This window comes from Drosophila grimshawi, unplaced genomic scaffold (genome assembly GCF_018153295.1).
Source record: "Drosophila grimshawi isolate 15287-2541.00 unplaced genomic scaffold, ASM1815329v1 contig_311, whole genome shotgun sequence".
NCBI lineage: Eukaryota > Metazoa > Arthropoda > Insecta > Diptera > Drosophilidae > Drosophila > Drosophila grimshawi.
In genome coordinates, this window is record NW_025063098.1 from 12,907,815 (window position 1) to 12,931,260 (window position 23,446).

The following is a 23,446-nucleotide window of genomic DNA, read 5'->3' on the forward strand; positions in this document are numbered from 1 at the left end:
TATATGTTGTTTGTTATGGCTGTTGACGTTAGTGCAGTTTATGTTTGGCTATGGTTACGCAGCGCGCCCATAAATATGCAACATTATGTCAATAAGGCCGCAAATAATTTCGCACACAAAATATACAATTGGTTGAGTGCATATGTTTGCGTTGGTGTGTGAGAGTAGAGATAGGCTTAAGTCGTATTTTCTCATTGCTGTGCCAAAATATTAATTAAATGTGCACTGTATTTAATACCCAATCATACGTCGAAAAAGCATATTCATTTTACGTACTCAATTATGAAGCAGCTGTAGAATGTCCGGATATTAGCATCAACCATTTCGGCTTTTGAGTGAAATGAACGCGTGTTTAATTGTAGAGTATGTGCTTATATGGATATACACATATGCAATGCACAAGCACGTATACATCAATTAGCTGACAATGAACAATCATTGATTAAAAACCACATATCACAATGAAAATCGCGAATTAGTTTAATTCAATAAAAATTACTGAGTCCTTAACACATAGCTCGAAAAAAGGAAATAAAAATTATTTTTGGACAGATTATTTTAACTTAATGGGAGTCTCTACTGAACATGTTATTTATTTTATTATTGCGAATTTCATGCTTGGCAAACAGCCCAGTTATCCGATAATCCCATTGTGAATTGCAAACAATGTTCACGTTTCATACAGCATACATTTAAAATTAATATAGTGGGAAACAATGATGTTGCTTAACTAGAAGTTACTCTACATATTACATTTGTCAAGAAGATCTTCATAGTAAAAAAATGTAGGCATACAGCTTATACTAAATCAATATCATTAATCACATTTGTGAAAGCAGAAAATCTGGAATTTGAGACATTTGGTTTTCATTCTCTTGCTTAAACCCAATAACGATAGAAGTTGCGACTGCAGCCCAATTAAATTTAACGCCAGCAGCTTAGCAACCAATAAAATTAATGTATAATTCATGAATCGTAATTGAAACATTATATGCAATAACAACAAAAGCCATTGTGCACAACAATTTCCATTCAATATTCATCCATGTACAAATATGCAAATTATATAGCCAAGTGGTTCTGCCCAGCGGCAAATATATTTATCCATAAAATGCACCACTTTACAAACATCTATTATTATGTGAAATAATAACAATTGGTGAAAAATGTTTGATATCATCTATTTTGCAGGAGTGGAACGACTACAAATTAAAATGGAATCCCGATGATTACGGCGGTGTGGATACTCTGCATGTACCCTCGGAGCACATATGGCTGCCGGATATTGTGCTATATAACAAGTAAGTGGCCTCCTAAGTTTCATATGCCCCCTGACCAAATATACGTTTCAGTTATGGTTAGCATTGAGGCTTTGGAATGGTGATTTTTTTTTTTTTTGGCGCCTGGAACCATTTGCATAATTGCCCAATGGGCGCGACGAGCGCATAAATCAAAGCGCACAGTTACGCTTGCAATTTATCAGCCGATGATTAACGTATTTTTATTTCAATGTAACATGAGAGCTGGCCAAGGGTTCACAGTGATAGGATGGGAAAACAGGAACGGCGTTGGGAGAGGGGCCTTTATGCTAAGCATAAAATGGCTGCCAACTCGTCTGTTTTCTCAAATTGGACCTTTTATTTTGCTATGCTCGGTGTAATTATTATAATTTGGCTTGTGTCGTATTTCACTTGGAGTGAAGCCAACGCAAGCGAGCACTACAGTGGTAAGAGTGATGCGAAAAGCAACCAATTCAAAAGCAGTTAAACACTCCTTCCTATATTAGCCAATACTATGGGCATTTGTCGGTGTAGCGATTTCTTACAAAGAAACTGTGTATAATTTAAAAAGCATTATATTATCAAATGCTAGTAACTTTGAAATTTAACAAAAAGAATTATAAAAATATATAAGTAACTAATAGGTTCCCTCTCTTCTTGAATAATTATTGCTATCTTTCTTATCTTCATTTTCACTAGGTGTCTTGATTTTATCTATATAAAAAAAATAAACTTTTTTAATTTGTTTTTAATTACGATTTTTATTTTAATTAAATTTAATTTTTGCCACTGTTATATTCTAACTACAAAAGTTGGATTTTTACTCACATTTTCGATTTGATGTACATATATGTTTTGCAATGAACTAAAACATGACAACTTTAAATTTATATATATAGTCATAAATCAAAAATTCTCTTATTGTGGCGCTTAAATTCTTTCTCACAATTCTTAAAATTGATTGAGGAATTTTGTTTCGCCAAATTCCGCATCGCTTCCACTGTGGGGTTTGCTGTGCTGGCCAACACTTGACTTTGTCGATGTGGCTGGCACTTTAGTGCCTACAGCACCAGGGAGGACATCGCTCCTTTTGCAGATCGGCTTACGCGCTTTATGTGCCGTATTGGACTTTTTTCTCTTTATTTTATTTATTTATTTTTTTTGACTGGCTCGACTCTGCTGCTGGGCTTTGGCAACTATTCGCATAGCATACTTTTGGGGTGTGTGCTTTGGCAGAGTCATAAAAACTCGTAATTTATTGCTTGGAAAAAGCTTAAATTTCATTTGCCAACAACGACAAAAGCATTGTCATGTTGTTGTGCGTAACTATAGCAACTCCACGGTACTTAGACACACACACACACACACACTATGGAGTAAAGTGAACGCATTGCGTGTTATATGGCTGCCATTCTCGTTTGCTGTGACAGCCGCCGCCACCGTGACCGCTTTTTAAACTGAAAAAATTATTTGTACTGGCTATAATAAAGCAAAGCTTTGGCAAGCCGCCCCCTCTCCAGTAGAGTACAATTTTTTTCTCTCGTCTAGACGTATCAAATTTATCTTGAAGTATCTTTGTTCGCCTTGCACACTTGAAGTTAATTGTGTTTGGTCAAAATAAATTGCCTCTATAAAGTCAATTTAACTTGTGTTCACATCAGGCTTGAGTATATGTTGGATGTGTACCCCTTTAAAGACATCAGTTGGTAGCTTGTAAAGCAAAAAATATCTTTTGTGATAGATAGTTTTGTTCGGCTATAACAGAAAAGCATATTCAAGTTAGAATAAATTAGATTGATTTATGCAACCAATATTGAAGTATATTTTTTAAAAGAGGAATAGAATATTTAACTTCTATGAAATCCAAGAGTATCTTTACATTCTAATCACATTCTATTCCTTAATCAAAATCGAATTTATGGCTTAGATAATTAAGTATTACTAAAATTGCAACTGTATTTGTAAGTTATCTGAATAATAAAAATAAAAAGTAGTAGAAAAACAATACGCCTAAAAGAAAGTCAATATATTCTTCATAAAATTTGATTCGTTATAAAAGCAAGCCGTACATGCTACAAATGATACTTATCACCTAGTAAATCTTTTTATCAAGTTGTCATATTTTAAAACAGTTCGGGGCAGTGTCTCTATAAAATTCAACAACTGCAAACATTAAGTAAACAAACAAAAAATGCTACAGAAAACAACGCCAAGCGTATATCACTGAGAGGTTTATTGTTGTTGTAATCTTGAATGCAAATACATTTTGGCATGTGTCTGTGCTGCAGCTGAAAATGCGTTTATTTTCGCAATTGCGTTGCAACTGGCAATATTTTACGCAGCGACTTTTTGCCATCCAAGACAAATACACAGCGATCATAGATACACACACACACATACACCCCAAAACGAGATGGAGAGCGTTATTCGTCGAAATTGCGGCCATTTGTATGCAATGAAAAATGTTTAATTGCCTGCTAAATGTGGAATAGCATGCAAATAGTTAGGCCAGCCTTTGTAAACGCATAGCGAACCAACAAAATGAACGCCGCACAGATACCTGAAAGCGTGAACCACATACCCACATACACACATATATATGCAAGGAAAGAGACGCGTTTGCACACGCATTGGTAGGCCGCAATGTTGGCCCATAAAATAATGTTAGCTATGCTGCTGTGCGGCCTTTGAACAAGCTTCAAAAATTGTTATTTATTGAACCTACATTCAACAAAACATTCTTACTATAAATGTAAGAAATCGCTCTTAAATAAAATTCGCTCTGAAAAATGTTAACAAAAATCAAGATATAATTTATAAGATTACGAAACAAAATTTAGTTTATTTTTATTTATGAAATATATTACTAAAAAGTCGAAATGTAAAGTATTATTTTTCAAACATTATTTCCAACAACCGCTCTTGCAAAGGAAGGTTTTTAAATTGAAATCAGCTTGAGTTCGATTAGGTATGTTTTTCTTAATCAATTTATTATAACTTACAATGTATTTTGCAGTATTTAAAGTTAAGAAGCAATTGTGAAATATTGTGCTTAATAATTTTTGTAGAAAGCGAAGAAAAGAGTTTCGGTTATATTAAAAACTCCTTGAAAATTGTAAGTTAGGAAAATCTACCTTGGCATAAAAATATAGTAAGCCTGATTTTTTGAGAGGCAATCGCTTCCATTTTAGAAATTCAGTTGCTGAAAAATAAGTTCTGATATTCCAAATTTCTGGCAGAGATTTTTCAGAGTGTAGCTGACGCGTGTTGTTGTAATTGTTTGCGGCTTGCCTGCATAGCGAACCATTTGCATTCGCAATCGCATGCGGGACGTTTGTCAATTTTAAATTGGAATTTTGGTCCATTTGCAAATACTGAGCAATGCGACATCCTAGGAGACAGATCGCTCTATATGTGTCATGGCTTAGCTGCTGACCAGGCATAATTAGTCGTGTGCTTCAGCGGGCTCATTAAATACGCATCGAAGCCGAGATGCCGTTAACATCAACCACATCGTCTCTCTCTCTCTCTCTCTTTCTCTCTCTTTCTCTCTCTTTCTCTCTCTTTCTCTGTCTCTTTGTATGTATATATGGTTGTGTGTGTTTGGGGAGGGTACCCATTAGACATCGGCATCAGCCGAACTGTTAGGCCCCAATTCGAGATGGCTGCCAATGACGACAACTACAACGAAGGCAACGTCAACAGCAACGTAGACACTGTTTATATTTGTGAAAGCCGCTTAATTCCAGCAATTAATTTTCATGTTGATCCAAGAAATTAAAATCGCACTCGAGATGCGACTCAATGATGTTGGCTCGGTCCTTGTTTTTCGGTTCTGGTTTTACTTGGGGCCTACAATTGATTGCAATTGTGGCTGCGTCTCTTAGCATGCCTCGCTTAATGGTTTCCAAGTATTATTTGGTAATATTTGAAAGCTTTTCATAGCGTTACAGTGCCAAAAGCCCAGACACAATAAATATGGGCTTTATTCTGAGTCTGCTCTTGAATATATTTACCATTTAGACAGAGTGCCAAAATTCATCCAAGTTGCTACTCGGCTATTCAGCTGATATTCTGGCACGTTCAACCTTAAATGATGAAAAGGCAGTAGAAATCTACATACAATTCAATATTTTTTTTACAAAAAAAAATATATATAAACATAAAATTCATTGTTGTTTGAAAATTTGTTTTACATAATTCTTCTTTTCGAATCGATAGTTAAAAAAAGGCTTACTTTATTTTCTAAAAGGGATCACTGGTTTCCATATACAAAAATTCTTTAGAAGTAAACAATAAAAAGCTCAATTAAAATATTTATAGTTCGACTCCTTCTAGTCATTTTATTTATTTTAGTTGCCCCCCAAGGCTACCAAATTCTGCTACCAGCTGCTTTCTTATGACTGCATTTGCCTTACTATTAGTTGTAATGGCTTCGAAGCAATAACATAATTTGACAGCGTTTCTCACTGGTGGGGATGTGGAAGCAGTCTATGGCAGAGTTGGGAATTTGCGCTATTGAAATAAAATGGGCTTTGCTGGATCAACTAAAATTGTGGAACTAATTAAAAATACATTTTAGCTTCTAATTACAAATTTATTTCAAATACGAAAATTGCCTCTAATGTTGTTTTAGCCATGTACGCCCACGGCCAATGGCTCAAAAACCAACGCTAACACCCTCGCTGTCCATTAGCAATGAAGTCCTTAGGCGTTGGTCGTTGAAAGGCACAGACTAAGCCATTGCCATAGCCACTGGCAGACATAGTCGCACAGTAAACCAAAGCAAATTTTTAAATGTTATTACAACAACAGCAGTCGCACTAGGAGTAGTAGCAACAACTTTGTTGGCAAGCCATTAATGGCTAAAAACCATTTAAAATGGCCGATGGCGCTGCAAAAAGCACAGTACAGAGGCAGCGTGAAAAAAAAAATCAACGAGAACAAAAGTTTATAACCAAACCGAAAAAACCAAAACCACGCCTGGGGGTCACCACAATTGCAGCCATTATCCACGGTGATTCGGTGGTGCGCGATGTCACACACACACACAGATATATATACGTATATATATACGGTGGTCAACGCGGCGTATGAGTGTCAGCCTCATGGTGGTCGGCTGTAGACGCCTCACTGAGCGCCATCTTTATGTACGATATCTGTTTGGCCAAAGTTGAATCGGAACCCGAACGAAGCCGTAAACTCAGCCAATCCGCAGGCGTTCAAAAGTTTTGGCTGCCTTTGCTTTGCTTTGTCGGCACTTTCAATGCGCCATTTCTATTTTTATAAATCTAATGAAAGATAATGATATTTTATTTCACTTCTTTTGATTTCCACGCAGTTGCTGCTGTAAACTAAAGCAGTTGCAAAACGAAACATGGAGTGTAGGAGTATGTATGTCATGCATGTATAAAGAATTTTGGAAGCGTTCCTTTAGCGAGCTGACCGCCTCCATAATACACAATAATAGAATTAAAGTGATTGTGACAGAGTGTGGGTATTGCTGAGTGTACTGGGCACTTTTGGGGTTCACAAAGTTTAGCTGATAATAAAGTTGTCAACAGCATTCATTTAATTAAAGAAAACAAAGGCAAAGCTAAAGCCATAGCACTTTGGGAATATGAATTCTCCAGCGGATGTACCACGCTGACAGCCGAGCAGAGAGAGTACCGCAAAGATATGAAGAAAGATAGGTAGTATATTAGTATTTGCGTGAGTGTGTGTGTGTGTGTTTGTGTGTGTGTCGAGCAGCCAAACTGTGTCTACCGCAGTATAATGCCAGAGCGGAGATTTATGGCGTTAAGTTAATATGGCCGTCTGAAATGGTAATGTGGTTTTGCCTAACTGTGTAAGCATCTGTATCTGTATGTGTGGTTTCAGCTTTTAAGCTTTTGGTTAGAATGTTTTAATTTGAAAAAGGTTACCATGCTGCTTTGTGACACATCCGAGCCAAGTAATTGATACTAAAGCAACTGCTTCACTCTAAGGTTAAATACACACTTTTTGTATATATTTTGAAAGTATTGCCTCTTTTTATCTAATTATAGGCAAATGTTGGTAATATCCATGAATACCAAAGTCCGTTTCACCGCCACTGATAAGCTTATCATCTATACACAGTAAAATATCTGCATTATGAATATTTGGTTGTACTGCATAAAATTTATTAATTTGCGATACCATTTCCTATACATGTCAATAATGTGCAAGTGAATATATAAATGAAAAGTTTTAGAGTTAATTTATTCGACTGATTGCACAATGTCGATTTAAAATATCAACTCCAAGATGAGAAAAATTAGCTTTAGCGCACATTCATTAAATGTATGGATGCATTTTTCATTAGTTATTCACTTTATTCACTTAAAAACAAATCGGTAAATAATAAATATAAATATAATATATAACACATTTTAAATATTCTCCCCAAAATATAATAATAAATATTTAACACCTAATATCAATTAAAATTTTACAGCGCCGATGGCAACTATGAAGTGACAATAATGACAAAAGCAATTCTGCATCACACAGGCAAAGTGGTTTGGAAACCACCCGCCATTTATAAATCCTTTTGCGAAATTGATGTCGAATACTTTCCGTTCGACGAGCAGACGTGTTTCATGAAGTTCGGCTCGTGGACATACGATGGTTACATGGTAAGTACTTACACAAGTATGCTCGTAAACAACAAGTATAGTATATATGTATATAAATGGCCTGGCTCATGCTCCAGACAGCGGGCTGTCAATCAACGGAATTGGCACAGCTCAACTGTAAGCCATCCATCAATGTTGCAAGGAGCTCGGCGTGTTTGGCTCTGTGCTCTGCACTCTGATTGACTGGCTGCTAATCAAACGTTTAAGTCGATTATAAAAGCATTGAGTCGCAAAAAACGAATCGCCCTGCTAACCGGTCAAATGAGTTGTGGGGCGTGGCACATGGGACCAATTACATATCTGAACGTATGTGATGTATAAGGAAATGACTTTTAAATATTTTAGAGCGAACAACAGCAGACTGCGACGACCTTGGAAAATGGCAAAACAAAAGGACTCACTGCCTGACAATTGATTATTTGCCTCACTTATATCGAGGGTAGCATAAGGTAGTCATAAGGGCTTCGCAAAGGGGCGTGGCACACTTGAGGCGGCCGTAGCTGTTATGTATTTATTTATTTCAATACTGTTGTTAATGTTTATTGTGTTTTTTGTACACTTGACACGTTTCGCTCGCTCGTTCGTTGGCATGTGATAAATCACATGACTCACACACGCACACACTCACACTCATACTCACACTCAGACAGATGTGACAGCTGGATGTGTGTGCGTGTGCGTAGTGAAGATAACAACCAGCAGCTGCGTTTAATGAACCAGCCGCGCCTTTGAAAACTTTTTGGGAGTCCTTTGTCAAACGAACAGCAGCCTCAACAATATCGGGACTGACACCTAACAAAAAGCTAGACAAGTGAAATACTACAATACAACGAAATAATAATTCATTATATAATAAAATTATTTAATTTTGTTTAACAGTAAGGAATAAAAAATATACAAATAACCTGTATGTCATTATGACCATCATAAGTATATAATAGAGCATAAATATGACCTTATCTGTTACTATCCGCTCTTTGACAAAAATATAGAAGCAAGATTAGTTAGTAATTTAATTTGGAGTATTTTATTAATGACATTTTTATTTATTTCAAACATTTTGAGAAGTAAGACTAGCTTTAAGCGTCATTCATCTTAGCTTGGTTAATAATGCAAGTTAATGCAGTTCATTTTTGAAAGATGTAGTCTTTGTCCAAATCTGATTTGCTCTTGTTTCATCAACAATCCAATTTACTAGCAAAGGAAAAATACTCTTAGCCAGGTTAAGCAGTGTAACTGTTGCGCTATTTACCGCCATTGTTCAATGTAAGATGAACAATCAAAGTACGTTTACCCTGTAGAAAAAAATATAATAAGGTCATATAGAGTCATATAATAATATAATAGGGGCATACAGAAAAATTGAAGGGAATACTTACATAATTGCATAAAAATATAAGAGAACAAAAGATGATACATTTATATATGGCTTAAGGTCTATTATTTACCAGACATAGTTATCAACAAGGTATCTTCATGGCTAGCATTTTTGTTTATTATGATTACACATCCATAAGCAAATAAGAATCTTTTTTTTTTCTTTTGGCAAAAAAGGCGAGTTTACGCATCGGAAGCTACAACATGCTTCATTGATTTTAACTTCATAAACACACGCACACTCGCCCATACGTACGTACTACATATACATACATATACATATTCATATACATATATCAAAAATGGAAGGAGTATCCTGTCGGGCCATATATAAAAATTGTTGCCGGTTGATTTCGTTGCTTATTCAGAACTCTGTCTGTGCCAATTTACAGCATCAGCGTAAATGTATTACGAGGCATTAATGATGTTACTGTAATGGTTGGGAAGTAATTGAAAATTATGTTTGTATGTGTATTTTTGGTGCAAGCCAATTCTTTTTATTCAATTAATAACAGTCAATGTGTAAAATCCGTAAATAAGTATTGCAATATAAATATAAATTCAATGATCTCCTGTAAATAGATGAATAAAATGAGCATGACTACCATTAGTCGTTCGAACGATGAATAACCGTAGCTCATAAATAATTTGTCATTGGAAATTCAACTGCCACATGAAACATGAAATCTTTAAAATAAATGAGCGATACCAATAACAACAACATCACTAACAAGAACAGATACATATATAAATAAACTGAAATGAATGTTAAAACGAAAATGTCATTTACGCTTAGAGCCGCACGTGATTGAAACTTATCACAGCAGCTGCCATTTCCAACCCCATTCCCATTTCCATTTCCATTTTCTTTTGCCCATCGAAGAATCTTTCAGTAAACACGAAGCAATCGCAATTCGTTGCGCAATTGACGATTGTCAAAATTTGTCACAAGTACGAATACGTTTTACCATCATCAACATCCCGCATCCACCTCGGCATCAGATGAAAATCAGCATCACCTTTGATTTGCCACACGGAATTCATTGCGCCGCCTGTTTGTCAAACCGAATCTTGAGTGTTATTGCCGATGCTGTTGTTGAATTTGCCATTGCTTTCTGTAAAAGAGACCAACAAATCAAACTTAATGGAAATTCAATCGCACAGGTGCTGCATTATCAAGCATATGCTGCATAAATCAAATACTCAGAAAACAAATACGAAAGACATAAAAATGTATGCTTATACATTGTATATTGCTTATTACTCCAAGCTAATTGGAAAAATACAAAAAATAATAAAGCATATAATTTAGTGAACACAAATCAATCACAAAATCAGTTCAGCTGCAATATAAAACCCCAAAGGTATCGTCTTGAATATTAAATCAATCTTATAATACAATATATGCACATGTATATTTATGCCATTTTAAAATTCAATTTTTATACAAATTGATCGCTATTAAATAGCAACCATTCTCATCATCATTTAACATTTGACTTTGTCGGTTTTTAATTGTACATATTTAGCATACGTTATTAATCATTGACTGAAATATAAAAACTGATACCATTTTATAATCAATTTTAAAAAGATTTATTTAAATTGCTAGCTTAATTAGTCTACTCTTTAAAAAAATATATTATTTTTGATGATCAATTTGACTAATTATCCATTATAAGAACCAGAAATATTAATGTACAATTTGTATTCTCTTCACAGGTCGACTTGCGACATTTAAAACAAACAGCCGACTCGGACAACATTGAGGTGGGCATCGATCTGCAGGACTACTATATCTCTGTGGAATGGGATATTATGCGAGTGCCGGCGGTGCGTAATGAAAAGTTTTACAGCTGCTGTGAGGAGCCGTATCTGGACATAGTATTCAATCTGACGCTGAGGCGAAAGACGCTCTTCTACACCGTCAATCTGATCATACCCTGTGTGGGCATATCATTTCTGTCCGTGCTGGTGTTCTATCTGCCCAGCGATTCGGGCGAGAAGATCTCACTTTGTATCAGCATTTTGCTGTCGTTGACTGTGTTTTTTCTGCTGCTCGCCGAAATTATACCGCCGACATCGCTGACAGTGCCACTGCTGGGCAAGTATCTGCTATTCACCATGATGCTGGTCACGCTGTCTGTCGTGGTCACCATTGCGGTTCTCAACGTCAACTTTAGGTAAGTTTTTACTACAATATATATTTTGTGGATATGGATACATACTGACTGATCACAATGTTTTCAGATCACCAGTGACGCATCGAATGGCACCTTGGGTGCAGCGCGTCTTCATACAAATCCTGCCCAAGTTGCTCTGCATTGAGCGGCCCAAAAAGGAGGATCCCGAAGAGGATCAGCCGCCCGAGGTGCTCACGGATGTCTTCCATTTACCGCCGGATGTTGACAAGTTTGTCAACTACGACACAAAGCGCTTCAGCGGTGATTATGGCATACCAGGTAAGTGCACCCAGCACCAAATTGAAAACCCCCTTATCCGAGCCCCTTTCAAAAAGCTTTACTCAAAGTACTTCAGTGCACCCACGCCGACGTAAAATTGTAAGAGCCTTTGTTCGTATAAACAGAAGTCTTCAGAAAATAAGCAAACTTTCTATAAATTTAGCCCAGCCTCAAACTTTTTGTTGTTCAGAAACTTTTTGAATTGCTGCAGTTGCATTTGCAACTAGCTAGATTCGCCTTTCTATGTACTGCCGCTTTTGTTGCCGGCTTTAAATTTATGCGTGTTTTCAACTGGCTACAGCAGGCGCATTAAGTGAGTAAAACAGCGTTTCATATACTTGTGACAAACGACGAGACAAGCAGCTCCAAGGACCGCGAAGTTTATATTTCGTTTTAAATATGCACAAGTATATTGAAATTATATACATTTTGATGGAACCACCATCTCTCCGCCCCCTCCCCCTCCCCCTCCACCGCATCATCATGCCATTGCTGAAAGCACAAAGCGCAAGCAATTTATTGCAATTAACGGGCAACTGCACCAGCAACGGACACAAAGTTACCACAGAAACAGACACGCACAGACACACCGACAGCCACACACAAACAAACACAGAAGACGAGGAAAACTAACAGGACGACAAGTAACATAAGTTGGGAGTGAAAAGTTGCTGCAACTCAGCAAAGAATTATTCGTTTTCTAAATTACTTTTGTATCGTTTTGTCACTGTCGGGACACCATTTGGGTTGCTCATTAAAAAATTGTGGGGAAATGTTGAGTGTGAAAAGATACTTTAACTGGAGTACAAAGAAAACTGTTTTCAATAAGATTGCAAGAGCTGAGAAATGCTTTAACAGCTACGAAAGTAACTCAAAGCTTACTCATTGTTAACTTTTCCCTGCAACAGAATAGCAATGGAAAAAAATGTGAGAGCATTATTTAAACAATTTGTATTTATAAAAAGATAAGAAATTATTTCTATGGCAGTTAAAAATAGTACGATTTAAGAAAGCGAGTGTAAAGAGAATATATTTTAAGTTTATATAACTTTTAAAGTCAAAATGATCCTAATAATAAAGGATTTTAATTTAAAATGTAAGCATTCCTAGTTATCAAATAAATGCCAAATTCGTTTTAATTAGCGGCTTGCATCATTTTATTTGCAGTTGCCACTTAATATTAAGTATTCGACACCCATTTAGACTTCGTGGAAGAGTAGTAGCCCATGAAATTCAAAAACAGGCACAGAACTTCAGCTAAAGCTACTTGGTGACTACGGCTTTCTCTGCGGAACTCGAGCTTTCTTTGAATTAATGATTTTTCTTTACTTTTTCTCTCGTACTTTTTCCACTTATTAGTTTTCCACAGTTGCCTTGCATAGGCGAGGAAGAAACAGATATCGAAACTTTGAGACGGCCAGCCAAGTGAATACCAAATAAGTAAAATGCTGCCATCTATTTACTGAGTTTCTTTATTCTTTCTGTTTCTGTTGCTGCTGTCGCTGATGTTGCTGTGCAGCCTTTGTCCTGCACTTCCTTAGCGACCTTATGAAAATAAAATTGCCCCAATACAATGCGGAGCACAGAAAAGTTACAAATTGCATTAGCGCATCGAAAAAAATGGCAAATAAAATGAAAATATAAAATAAAAAGAAATCTGCGAAACAGCTCACAATTTGATTTACCTAATGCTGTTATCATTGCTTCCTTCTCATGGCTCTCTGACTTTCTTCCACTTTCCTTTTAACGCTCTGCATGCTTTATCGTTTTTTTAGTACTACCCGCCTCTCATCGCTTCGACTTGGCTGCGGCGGGCGGCATTGCCGCCCACTGCTTTGGTGATCCGCCGCTGCCCTCCTCACTGCCACTGCCAGGTGCCGACGACGATCTGTTCAGTCCATCGGGTCTCAATGGGGACATAAGTCCTGGCTGTTGTCCAGCGGCCGCGGCCGCGGCAGCAGCTGCTGCTGCTGCTGATCTCAGTCCCACATTTGAGAGACCCTACGCACGGGAGATGGAAAAGACCATCGAAGGATCACGCTTCATTGCGCAGCATGTGAAAAACAAAGACAAATTCGAAAGCGTATGTACAAATATGATTATATTAACACTAACATAATTTCATAATTTCTTATTATATTGGCTTAAAGCTCATGAAACATATTTGTACACACACCATCAAAAGCCAAGTCTAGCTAGATAAAATACATTTGTAAAAGATAATATAATTTAAATTGAGAAAGCTAATATTGCCATATGACCTGGTCCAACAGCCCGGTTGGTTCCTTGATATACATTGTACATGTAGATAGGCATGTAGTTGTTTGAAGACAATATTGAATTTGTTACATTTTATGTCATCGCTAAATTAGCTTTTAAGAGCTAGATTGCTGAAATCAATATTTCCTATCCATGCTAAATTTGGTGCTATCGATAAGTTCTCTATTAAGAATAAGGTTCAGCAAGAAAAGTCTATTTTAGCATCCACACACTGCTATCTTCCTGATTATATGGAAAGCTACTATGTATTAGCAGGCAAAACTTACAGTTTTGTTAATTGAGCAGTCGATCTATTTTGACTTGAGCATCAAACATGTTTCTCAGTTAGTTTAAAGAGATTGTCGTACATATTTCTGTAATTCAATTTTCACTTAGAACTGCAAAAATACGGTGGCAATAGCAAAATGAAAGGCGGCATTGCATCACTCCCCAAAATATTGGTTAGCAAAATCTATTTAATTTCTGGCATTGCCAATTGGCTCCAAGCATGAAGTGCCTGTCAGTATCCAGGCCAGCACCACGAATCAGCTAGTTGGTATGCCCGAATAAGTTTCGACGTGTTTGCGCTTGCTCCTGATAACCCGCAGCTACTCGAACCACGATGCTTGCATTTCTCTAATCAAAAATCGTAGATGTGGAATAGGGCACTGTCTGCCACGGAGGTACATGGTGTGGCATCGTCCCGTTGAGCTAAATTCAGGCTGAGTGATTGAATTGTTTGTGCACAAATTGTGTGCAGCATGCAATTGGAAAGCGCAATCCTGGAATTCAGAGTGCAAGTTTGCCAATCATTGCGGCCAGAGCGAGGCAATACCCCAAATCAGTTTCGTTTGGTTTCAACTTTAGCTGCTTAGTTCGAATCAATATCGAAATTAAAATTGATTTGATAATGAGTTTCAGGAGTGTATTTAAGGAGGAGGGTTGAGTTGCAATCATTGCTGGTTCGCTCCTTTGAAAACTTCAATATATCAATTTAATTTATATTCTAATGGTATTCTCATCAAATAACAGACATACTATATGACATATCTATGATATAACTTTATTTAAATGATTAAGAATTATTATACCACAGCATTGCTCTATTAACTAAATATGTTATCATATTGAAACTTCTATTATCTGCGACAGGTTGAAGAAGATTGGAAATACGTCGCCATGGTATTGGATCGTTTGTTTCTTTGGATTTTCGCAATCGCTTGCGTGGTCGGCACAGCGCTAATTATATTGCAAGCGCCAAGTTTGTACGATCAATCGCAGCCGATTGATATATTATATTCGAAAATTGCTAAAAAGAAATTCGAGCTGCTTAAAATGGGCAGTGATAACACCTTATAACGTCCACTTGGGTTCGCAGCGGGCTGGTGGAATTTAATCATCAGCTCGTTGCGAACCCTGTTCGCCGCCCGCGACGATGATCGTGGATAATATACAATGAGCCAAACCATGAGCGTCTCATCACCGTTATCCAACACGAACAGCAGCAGCAGTAGCATTATAAACGATAACGATATCGATAACGGAACGTTGACCAACTCATGGAGCCCATTGTAAGCAGCGGAGCGAAGCGAGCATTGGAAATTTAAACGAAAGGAATCAAAACGAAATGAAACGAAACGAAAATTAGTATAAACAGTCGAAAGAGTGCAAGTTTTGGAGCAGTTGATCAAAATTTGTATGTAAAGAAAGTAAAGCAAAACAAGTACTTAAGTGTTGGATAACGTTAACTACGTTCATAACTGGGTTGGAAAATCAACTTTAACATATGTATGTATGTATAACGCTGACAGTGACCAGTGGATTTAGTTTGTAAGTTTTGAAGAGTGTATGATGTATGGTATGGTGATTGTGTGGTGAATCGTACATAGTTGTTTGCTTGGTTGTGCAGTCTTGCATAATGTGACGGCCAGTGTTGTAAAAAATAAACTTTTTGTAATTTGTATTGTAATTTTGAGCGCCAAAAAGTTCCTTGTTGATTTTTAGTTCTAAAGTTTCATAAAATAGAACAACAACAAAAACACATTAAAATGTTTTAAGATGGCATTTTAAATTAAAAAAAAAAAAAACAAATTGACTGCATGTGTTCAGTGTGTTTGTGTGCGTGCGTTTGAAAGTGTTATCGTAATCAATTTTAATTATTTATCGATTTGTGCATATTTTTTGGCATTATTTTTAGCAACATATGAATAAAACTTTGCTAGGTCAAATTCGAAAAAAAGATGCATAAAATTCGAAACTGGTTTTAGCATTAGTTATGCCTAAATCACAAGTAACTATATATTATATGATGAACTAAACATAATTAGGAACTAAGTCTTATTTAGTCTTAGCTAAGCTACATACATTTTAAGCAAATTACAATTAATATTACATACCAAACCAAAATGTCAGCCTCAAGGCGACTTGGTCAAATGAAGCGCGAAATTCTGAAATAAATTTAGTTAAATGTTGATAAACAAACATCAAATTTTTAAACTCACACACATTTTTACTACAAAAAACACATTCATATTACCATATATAAGTATATCTAACAAGCATATGTATGGAACATATGTACATACACTAACACATAGCATAAAGTCACTCACAAATTTAAGACAATTTAAATTCAATAACTTACCAACTACATAAATTGCAAAATTACAAAAAAAAAAAAACGAAACAAGTCAAGAAAATCCAATAAAAATAACACTGAAATATATAAAACAAAAAGAATGGCGCTTTGGTGTAGTATTGTACGCTATTCGTTTGTGTAACTGGCAAATCTTTTAATTGCATAAATTGCACATATTCTATTTACACAAGTACTATTTATTTATTCTACTTTAAATCCGAAAGGTGATTAGTTTATGATTGTGCAAGCAATACAATTCTTAACCGAGCAAATATAAAGTACGATTCTGAACCAGTGACGAATAGTTAATCATTATGCATTTTACTGACTTTATACTGGCAGAATCAATTTAAAAACTTTATAATTGCCAGCAGCTGCAGCTGGAGAGGGCCAGAGCATGGTATTGAAATAGCCTTGGATGAGCGCAACACAAAGAAACACCTTCAATTTAAATGCCAAAGCAAACGAAGCTTGCCGCAAGGTTTTTTATTTGCATTTTTAATTGATTTTGCGAAACTTTTGCCACAGCAACAACAACCACAACTGGCAAATATTACCAGCGCGAATGCCTCTGAGCGGCTGCGAACACCGCAGGGCACGCCACAAATTAAGTGAGGAATGCAATTCGCATGTGCAACTGTGTGTGAGGCCCAGAGAAAAAGTGTATGTGCGAGACAGTGTGTTTTGAGTCAATAAAAAGGCGAAAAGTACACAAAAATGTGCACAACTTGCACACAAATGGTTGAGGCAAAAACCATAAATGAAAACTACGGAAACTATTAGCAAGAAATGTCGCGACAATTCTGCTCAGAACTGTCAAGTTCTTCTTCTGTTTATAATTGTTTAACTCGCTCTTACTGTTGTTGTTGCTATTGTTGTCGTTTTTATTGTTTTTGCTTATGCCAACGGCTCGACTTTGGTTTGGCGTTATATGCGTGTGAAGTGGCAAAAAGTTTAATTAAAATTCCTAATCGAAAATATTCAACATTTGTGAATGTGTAATTAAAATAGTTTTCCAAACCAACAAATGTGCAAGTGCCACAACTAAGTTTCAACGGATGCACACAGACGTATACACAAGCCTATTTACATAATTATATTATATATAATATATATATATATATATATATATATATATATATATATATATATATATTGACTTTGATATAAATGGCTTATTGCGACTGCAATTGTAATTGGCATCTAGTTAGGAAAGATAATAAAAGGCTGGTTAAATTAAACAAGAGTCAGACATAAATCGGTAAATTTCTGTACATTTTTAAATGAGTTTAAAATGTAATTATTATATATAAATTACTTATACTATGCATCAATATTTTCAGCATGCAATACAAAAAGTTTTTTTCAAAAGTTAAAAGTACAGCATTAATTTATATAACTATATTTTGGTTCAATTGAGTACGACACCTGATGTGCACGTGACGGATACATATATATATATATATATTCTTAGTCCGCCTTACCAAGTGGCAATTGAGAGCAGTCAGTTGCTAAGAGCGAACGAATAGCGTAACACACACTGACTCACAAAAAGACACCTACATACACATATAATTAAAAAAAAAATGACAGCAACAAGAAATATGTAAAACAGAAATAAATAAATTACAATTTAAATAACTGCGCCATTTTGGTGTATTTAAATGTAAAGTGCATAAAATCAACAGTTAACATTTTTTAAATATTTAGCTATTAAATACACGTAATATAAATGTTAAAAAATATCATAAATCAAATTATTAAATAAAACAACAACAACAAAATTGCATAGGCATTTAAACACACACACATACACATTCAACCACAGCAGCCCCATAATAAATTATGATAAATGTACATTGAATAATTACATCAAATATTAAAAGTATTCAACTGAGCTTATAAAATTTAAAAAAGAACACACATACACACAAAAAACCATCAAATAAAAAATTAAATAAATTTAAATGAAATGCCAGCAGAATGAGCAAAACTATTTGACAACTGTCTCGACTTCCGATATGAAAAGCATATAAATAAAAAGTCTGAAAAAATATATATAGACACGCAATAAGAGTATATACTATATATATGCATACACATATACATACATAATAAAAAATAAAAACAAAATGCAAAATATGCACACGGCGAATGTATTGAACTAAGAGCAATCTAACTAAATACTCAGATAAATCAGAGAACTCAGAAGAAAACTTGAATGATCAATAAAAATGCGTTCCAGCTATTCACAGATAAATTCCATTGGCTAATATCGGAATCAGTTAAATTGACCTTCAGAAATAGGCACAATATATGATTTTGAATTTAAGTTGTTAAGTATTTCCAGTTCCTGTCGAAATGTGTATTAAAAACACCTGCGCATGTAAATAGGATGTACTATTGGGACAATTTTTTAAATTTAAGTTGTTCATTAAAAATTGAATTGTACAAAGTTAATACCCATCAATATAATTATAATTATTTCTAAGTATTTATTTATAAGACTTGCTTGCTTTGTTCCCTGTGTGCATTTCTTAAGTAATTTTCGCTTGTATTCGTTTGTTGTGTTGGGGTGTTGGTTTTTCTGCAACTCTTTTAAGAAATTGCTGGGAATTATATGTAAGGAATTTTGTGTCTAACATTTGCAGTAGCTTAAGTCTTGCACTCATTCAGCTTCACTTAACTTAGAAGAATTTACACGTTGGAATAGCGAAACGCATAACAAATTTTAAGCTAAACAACTTTTTGTTATAGTTTTAGACAATCAAGTAAAAAAAAAAAAAAACATTAACTATAAAACCAACAAAAAGAAAAAAAAACTAATGACAAGTAAATGGCGTAACTTTTCTGTGAATAAATTAAACTAAATAACGTAATTGCATATTTAAATTAAAATCGCATATAAATTGTGTATAGCAAAAACTACTAATGGGCTTTAAATACTTGTTGAAATTGAAGCCAACATAAATGAATGAATGCAAAATCAAACGATAAAATGTCATGCAAAATTGAAAAATTAAAATTTCAACAACCATTTTTGTAAATTGTTTCACTTGGGAAAATCGACACGCTAAAGCAAAAACCAAAAATACATTGAGAAATAAAATAAACGTATTTAAATAAAAATAAATAATAATACAACTATAACGAAAACGAAAACGTACCAACTATGCAAAATCGAAGGCGATTCGAAAAGTCAAATACAAAGACGTGTATATGCTCTCATTGGTTGTGTTTTTAGGTTATAATCAAAGAGGCTTGTGCGTGGGCGTGTGCGTGTGTGCACACTCAGACACACACAAGCAACCAATCGGTCATTCAATCAATCAGTCAGTCGGTTAGTCGGTTAGTACAATTCAAATTCATAATTGTACAGTTCATTTGCACATTAATTAATTTATGTATGTAATATATTAATAATAATTATTGTTAAATTTAAATATATATAAAAACAAAAAACCAAAAAAAAACAGGAAGTAAACACATCGTGTTTAGCTGCAAATTATGCTAATAATGTCAAACATTTTAAATTTGCCTTTTTAAACGCGTTTTACTTATAATTTTAGGTTATAGCTAAATGTTTAGTGTGCTTCATGTGAAAAACATCAAAAGTTCAACAAAGAAAACAAAAACTTAAATGCAGCATAGTTTTGAGCACTGCAAGCAAAAGGAAAAAAAAAAAATTCGGTAAAAAAAAACATGTAATTAAAATACTGCCACAAATAAGACAAAATAAAATTATAGTAATATAATACAAATACTCATTTATCTGCATAAATACATACATATTAATTATATATATATATATATGTATATATATATATATATATGTATATATTTTTGATGTGTGTGTCTCAGCTTCACACTCAAAACTAAACGACTAGTCATGTAAGGTACTCGTACGATAATTCAAACATTCCGAAACGGGGCTCGAAGTTAACATTGCGGTTAAGTCATAACACTTAATGCAACCACTAGTAATAGCATACTACTAAGCAGAAAACCAAAAAAAATTCATACTCTCATATTGTGTATATATATCAACGATAGTGCCCCCCCCCCCCCCCCCCCATCCCACTCACACACACATAAGCTTACACACAGTAACAACAATCTAGTTAAGCAAATGAGGCTCAGATCCAAACCCCCATCTGATAATTATTATTATCACTCCAACATTGCACGACACGTATTAGAGTCATAAATTAAAACAGAATTGAAAGCAACAAGAATTTATTCGAGGAACACTTATTTTGACTAATCACAGAAGACAACGAAATCGTATACACAATTCGCTAGCCAACACATAAAGTAACCTAATCCAAGACCGTAGCAGATGAAGTGCCCTTTCCAACACCATGAGATATCCAATCTAAAGGAACCCAGGTTCCTAGCAGATTAAATAGTATTGGTCGACTTTCTTCCTTATTGAGAATATTTTCCATTTTTTGGTTGAGCTGTGGAGAATTCATACATACCGTCTGGCAATTTTTACCTATTGGTAGGCTTGGAATAATTAGCATTCGGAAGGGGCATTCACAACCACAAAGTGTTTCATTTTATGCAATTTTTGGAGCCACACTTAGCACTTACAATAATCATAATTAGTTAAATGAGAAATAGTTATTAACAAAATATATTAAACAAGTAAATTATGAAACGAAAACTAAGTATTTGATATATATGCGGCTTGACCCTGAGATTCAAAAACATAAAATCGGATGTCTTCCAATCAAAGGTCGTCTTTTGTAGCAAACACAACAAGAATCAAAGTCTGCGTATTGCTAAAAACAAATAAATGGAAGCGCACTGGCAAGTGGAGCTGATAAATGCAAAACCCAATAGTAATTCGACTACTACAACAACTTCTATTACAGCTACAACAACACACAGACACACCCGCACACACACACACACACAAACACAGCACGGCAATTCGTACCGCCAAACTCTATTACAAACTTCTTGAGCAATCAGTTCGAGGTCTCTTCAAGCGTTCTCTTATCATGCAGTCACAGTCTTTAAATTCACAGCAAGAAAAAACTTATTAAGTACCTGACAATAGCAACCATATGATTCCCAATTTTTCTAACTTAACCCAATCACGATTCTAATAACAATGTCTTGTACATACAATTACTGCTATGACATCAAATTCGGCTCACAAATTAGCGTTGAGTTGCCAAAAACACAAAACAAAAACTATTAAAGTGCAATGAATAAAAGGTTTCAATGACAGCAAAAAAAATTTCAACACTACAAAAGCACATAAAAAAAAACAGCAACGAATCAACGCATTTCACATCAATCCATTGTCAACACTAATGTAGAGCAACAAAATCCAGTTAAACGAATTTCAAATATTTCATTTTGTTCAAACTTACAAATTTACCCAAGTGCTGTAAGATATTTCGAGAGAGAGAAATTGAGGACAGAGTGGTATTAATTTAAAATTAGTCGAAACTTGATTTGCCTCTTGTACATTTGTTTTAAAGGGTTTCTGGAAACACCCACTAGATGCATAGAATTTCACATTAAATATGTATATACATTTATTAAAGTTGTATGTAAACTTCTGAATTTATTTTCTTTAAACAGTTTTTCTATTAGTTTTATCCGACAAGTCTTGTAGAACCTGCAAAACAATTTTGCTCATTTCGCCAGAAGCGCAAAATCAAACAAGCACAAACACACAAACAAATGCACAGACACACACACATGCACACATAAGCTCGAACGTAACCAGACAGACATTCAGATATACACTGTAACCGAAACTTAAATTGTATAAAGTGCATACGAAAACGTTTTAATCACTTTGTTTTTATGATAGAATATTAACTTGTATTTGTGCAAATGTGTATGCAAGCACGCAAGTGAATGAGGAAACCGAAATCAAATGTGTACGCTACGTAGTTAATGAATCTAGTTGTACTTTTTAAATCACATAAGAACTTAAGTATTTTCATGATGCATATTTACGTATATACATATATATATATATATATATATATATATACATGTATGTATGTATATTTTGTGTATTTACTGTTAAGTGCCGTTAGTTTTAAGCGCTTCTGTTAAATTTTTGTGTACATTTTTCGAGCAAGTTTTTCAATTTCAATCCGTATTAATTTAAAAACAAATGAATTTCTACATTTTAGCATCAAGATTTTTAACTTAGAAAAACAATAAAATGACATAAAGCAAACTAAGAACAAAAAGATCTTGCAACTCACTGGAGAAAACAACACCACAAATTAAAGTTAAATATTACATGCCATCGAGCATGCTACACTAAAGAATATTTGATCAATAAATATAAAAAATTAAATACGAGAAAAAAAAAATTAAAAATACCAAAAATAGCAGTAACTGATGCCAAATGACATGTCAAAACTAAACCAATTTTTAGTTAGGCGCTTATAGCGCTGACTAAAATAAGTTTTGCGAAAAATTATACACAAATCAAATTTTAGCTAACGAGTGTATTTAGTTAAACGAAATACAAAATGTAAGTATCTTAAGCTATGAGTAAAGGAAACGTATGTAAAATATTTGCAACTAACATTAAACAACAACAAATTTTTGGCATAAGTGTAGGCTAAACAAATATAATTACACAGCAAATTAACAACAACATAAACCAAAACAATGAACGAATTAAGAAAAGTTTGCGCATAAGTATTCAAGGTAAATGTCAAACAAGAATTACATTTTAATAGTTGCATTTACATTTCACATCAAAATACATACATATATGTATAT

The 23,446-nt window shown here is 34.7% G+C and overlaps 1 protein-coding gene across 1 annotated transcript in view; it reads left to right on the forward strand.

Moving 5' to 3' along the window:
- The window catches only part of LOC6563644 (acetylcholine receptor subunit alpha-like 1), a 59,983-nt gene extending 43,976 nt beyond the window's left edge, over window positions 1–16,007 (forward strand). Inside the window, exons 4-9 of the mRNA XM_001989436.3 lie at window positions 1,192–1,301; window positions 7,759–7,939; window positions 11,039–11,499; window positions 11,567–11,778; window positions 13,554–13,861; window positions 15,190–16,007. Coding sequence (XP_001989472.1) covers window positions 1,192–1,301; window positions 7,759–7,939; window positions 11,039–11,499; window positions 11,567–11,778; window positions 13,554–13,861; window positions 15,190–15,396 — 1,479 coding nt within the window. The 3' untranslated portion in view covers window positions 15,397–16,007. The remainder of the gene's footprint in view (window positions 1–1,191; window positions 1,302–7,758; window positions 7,940–11,038; window positions 11,500–11,566; window positions 11,779–13,553; window positions 13,862–15,189) is intronic.
- The last annotated feature ends 7,439 nt before the right edge of the window (window positions 16,008–23,446 follow it).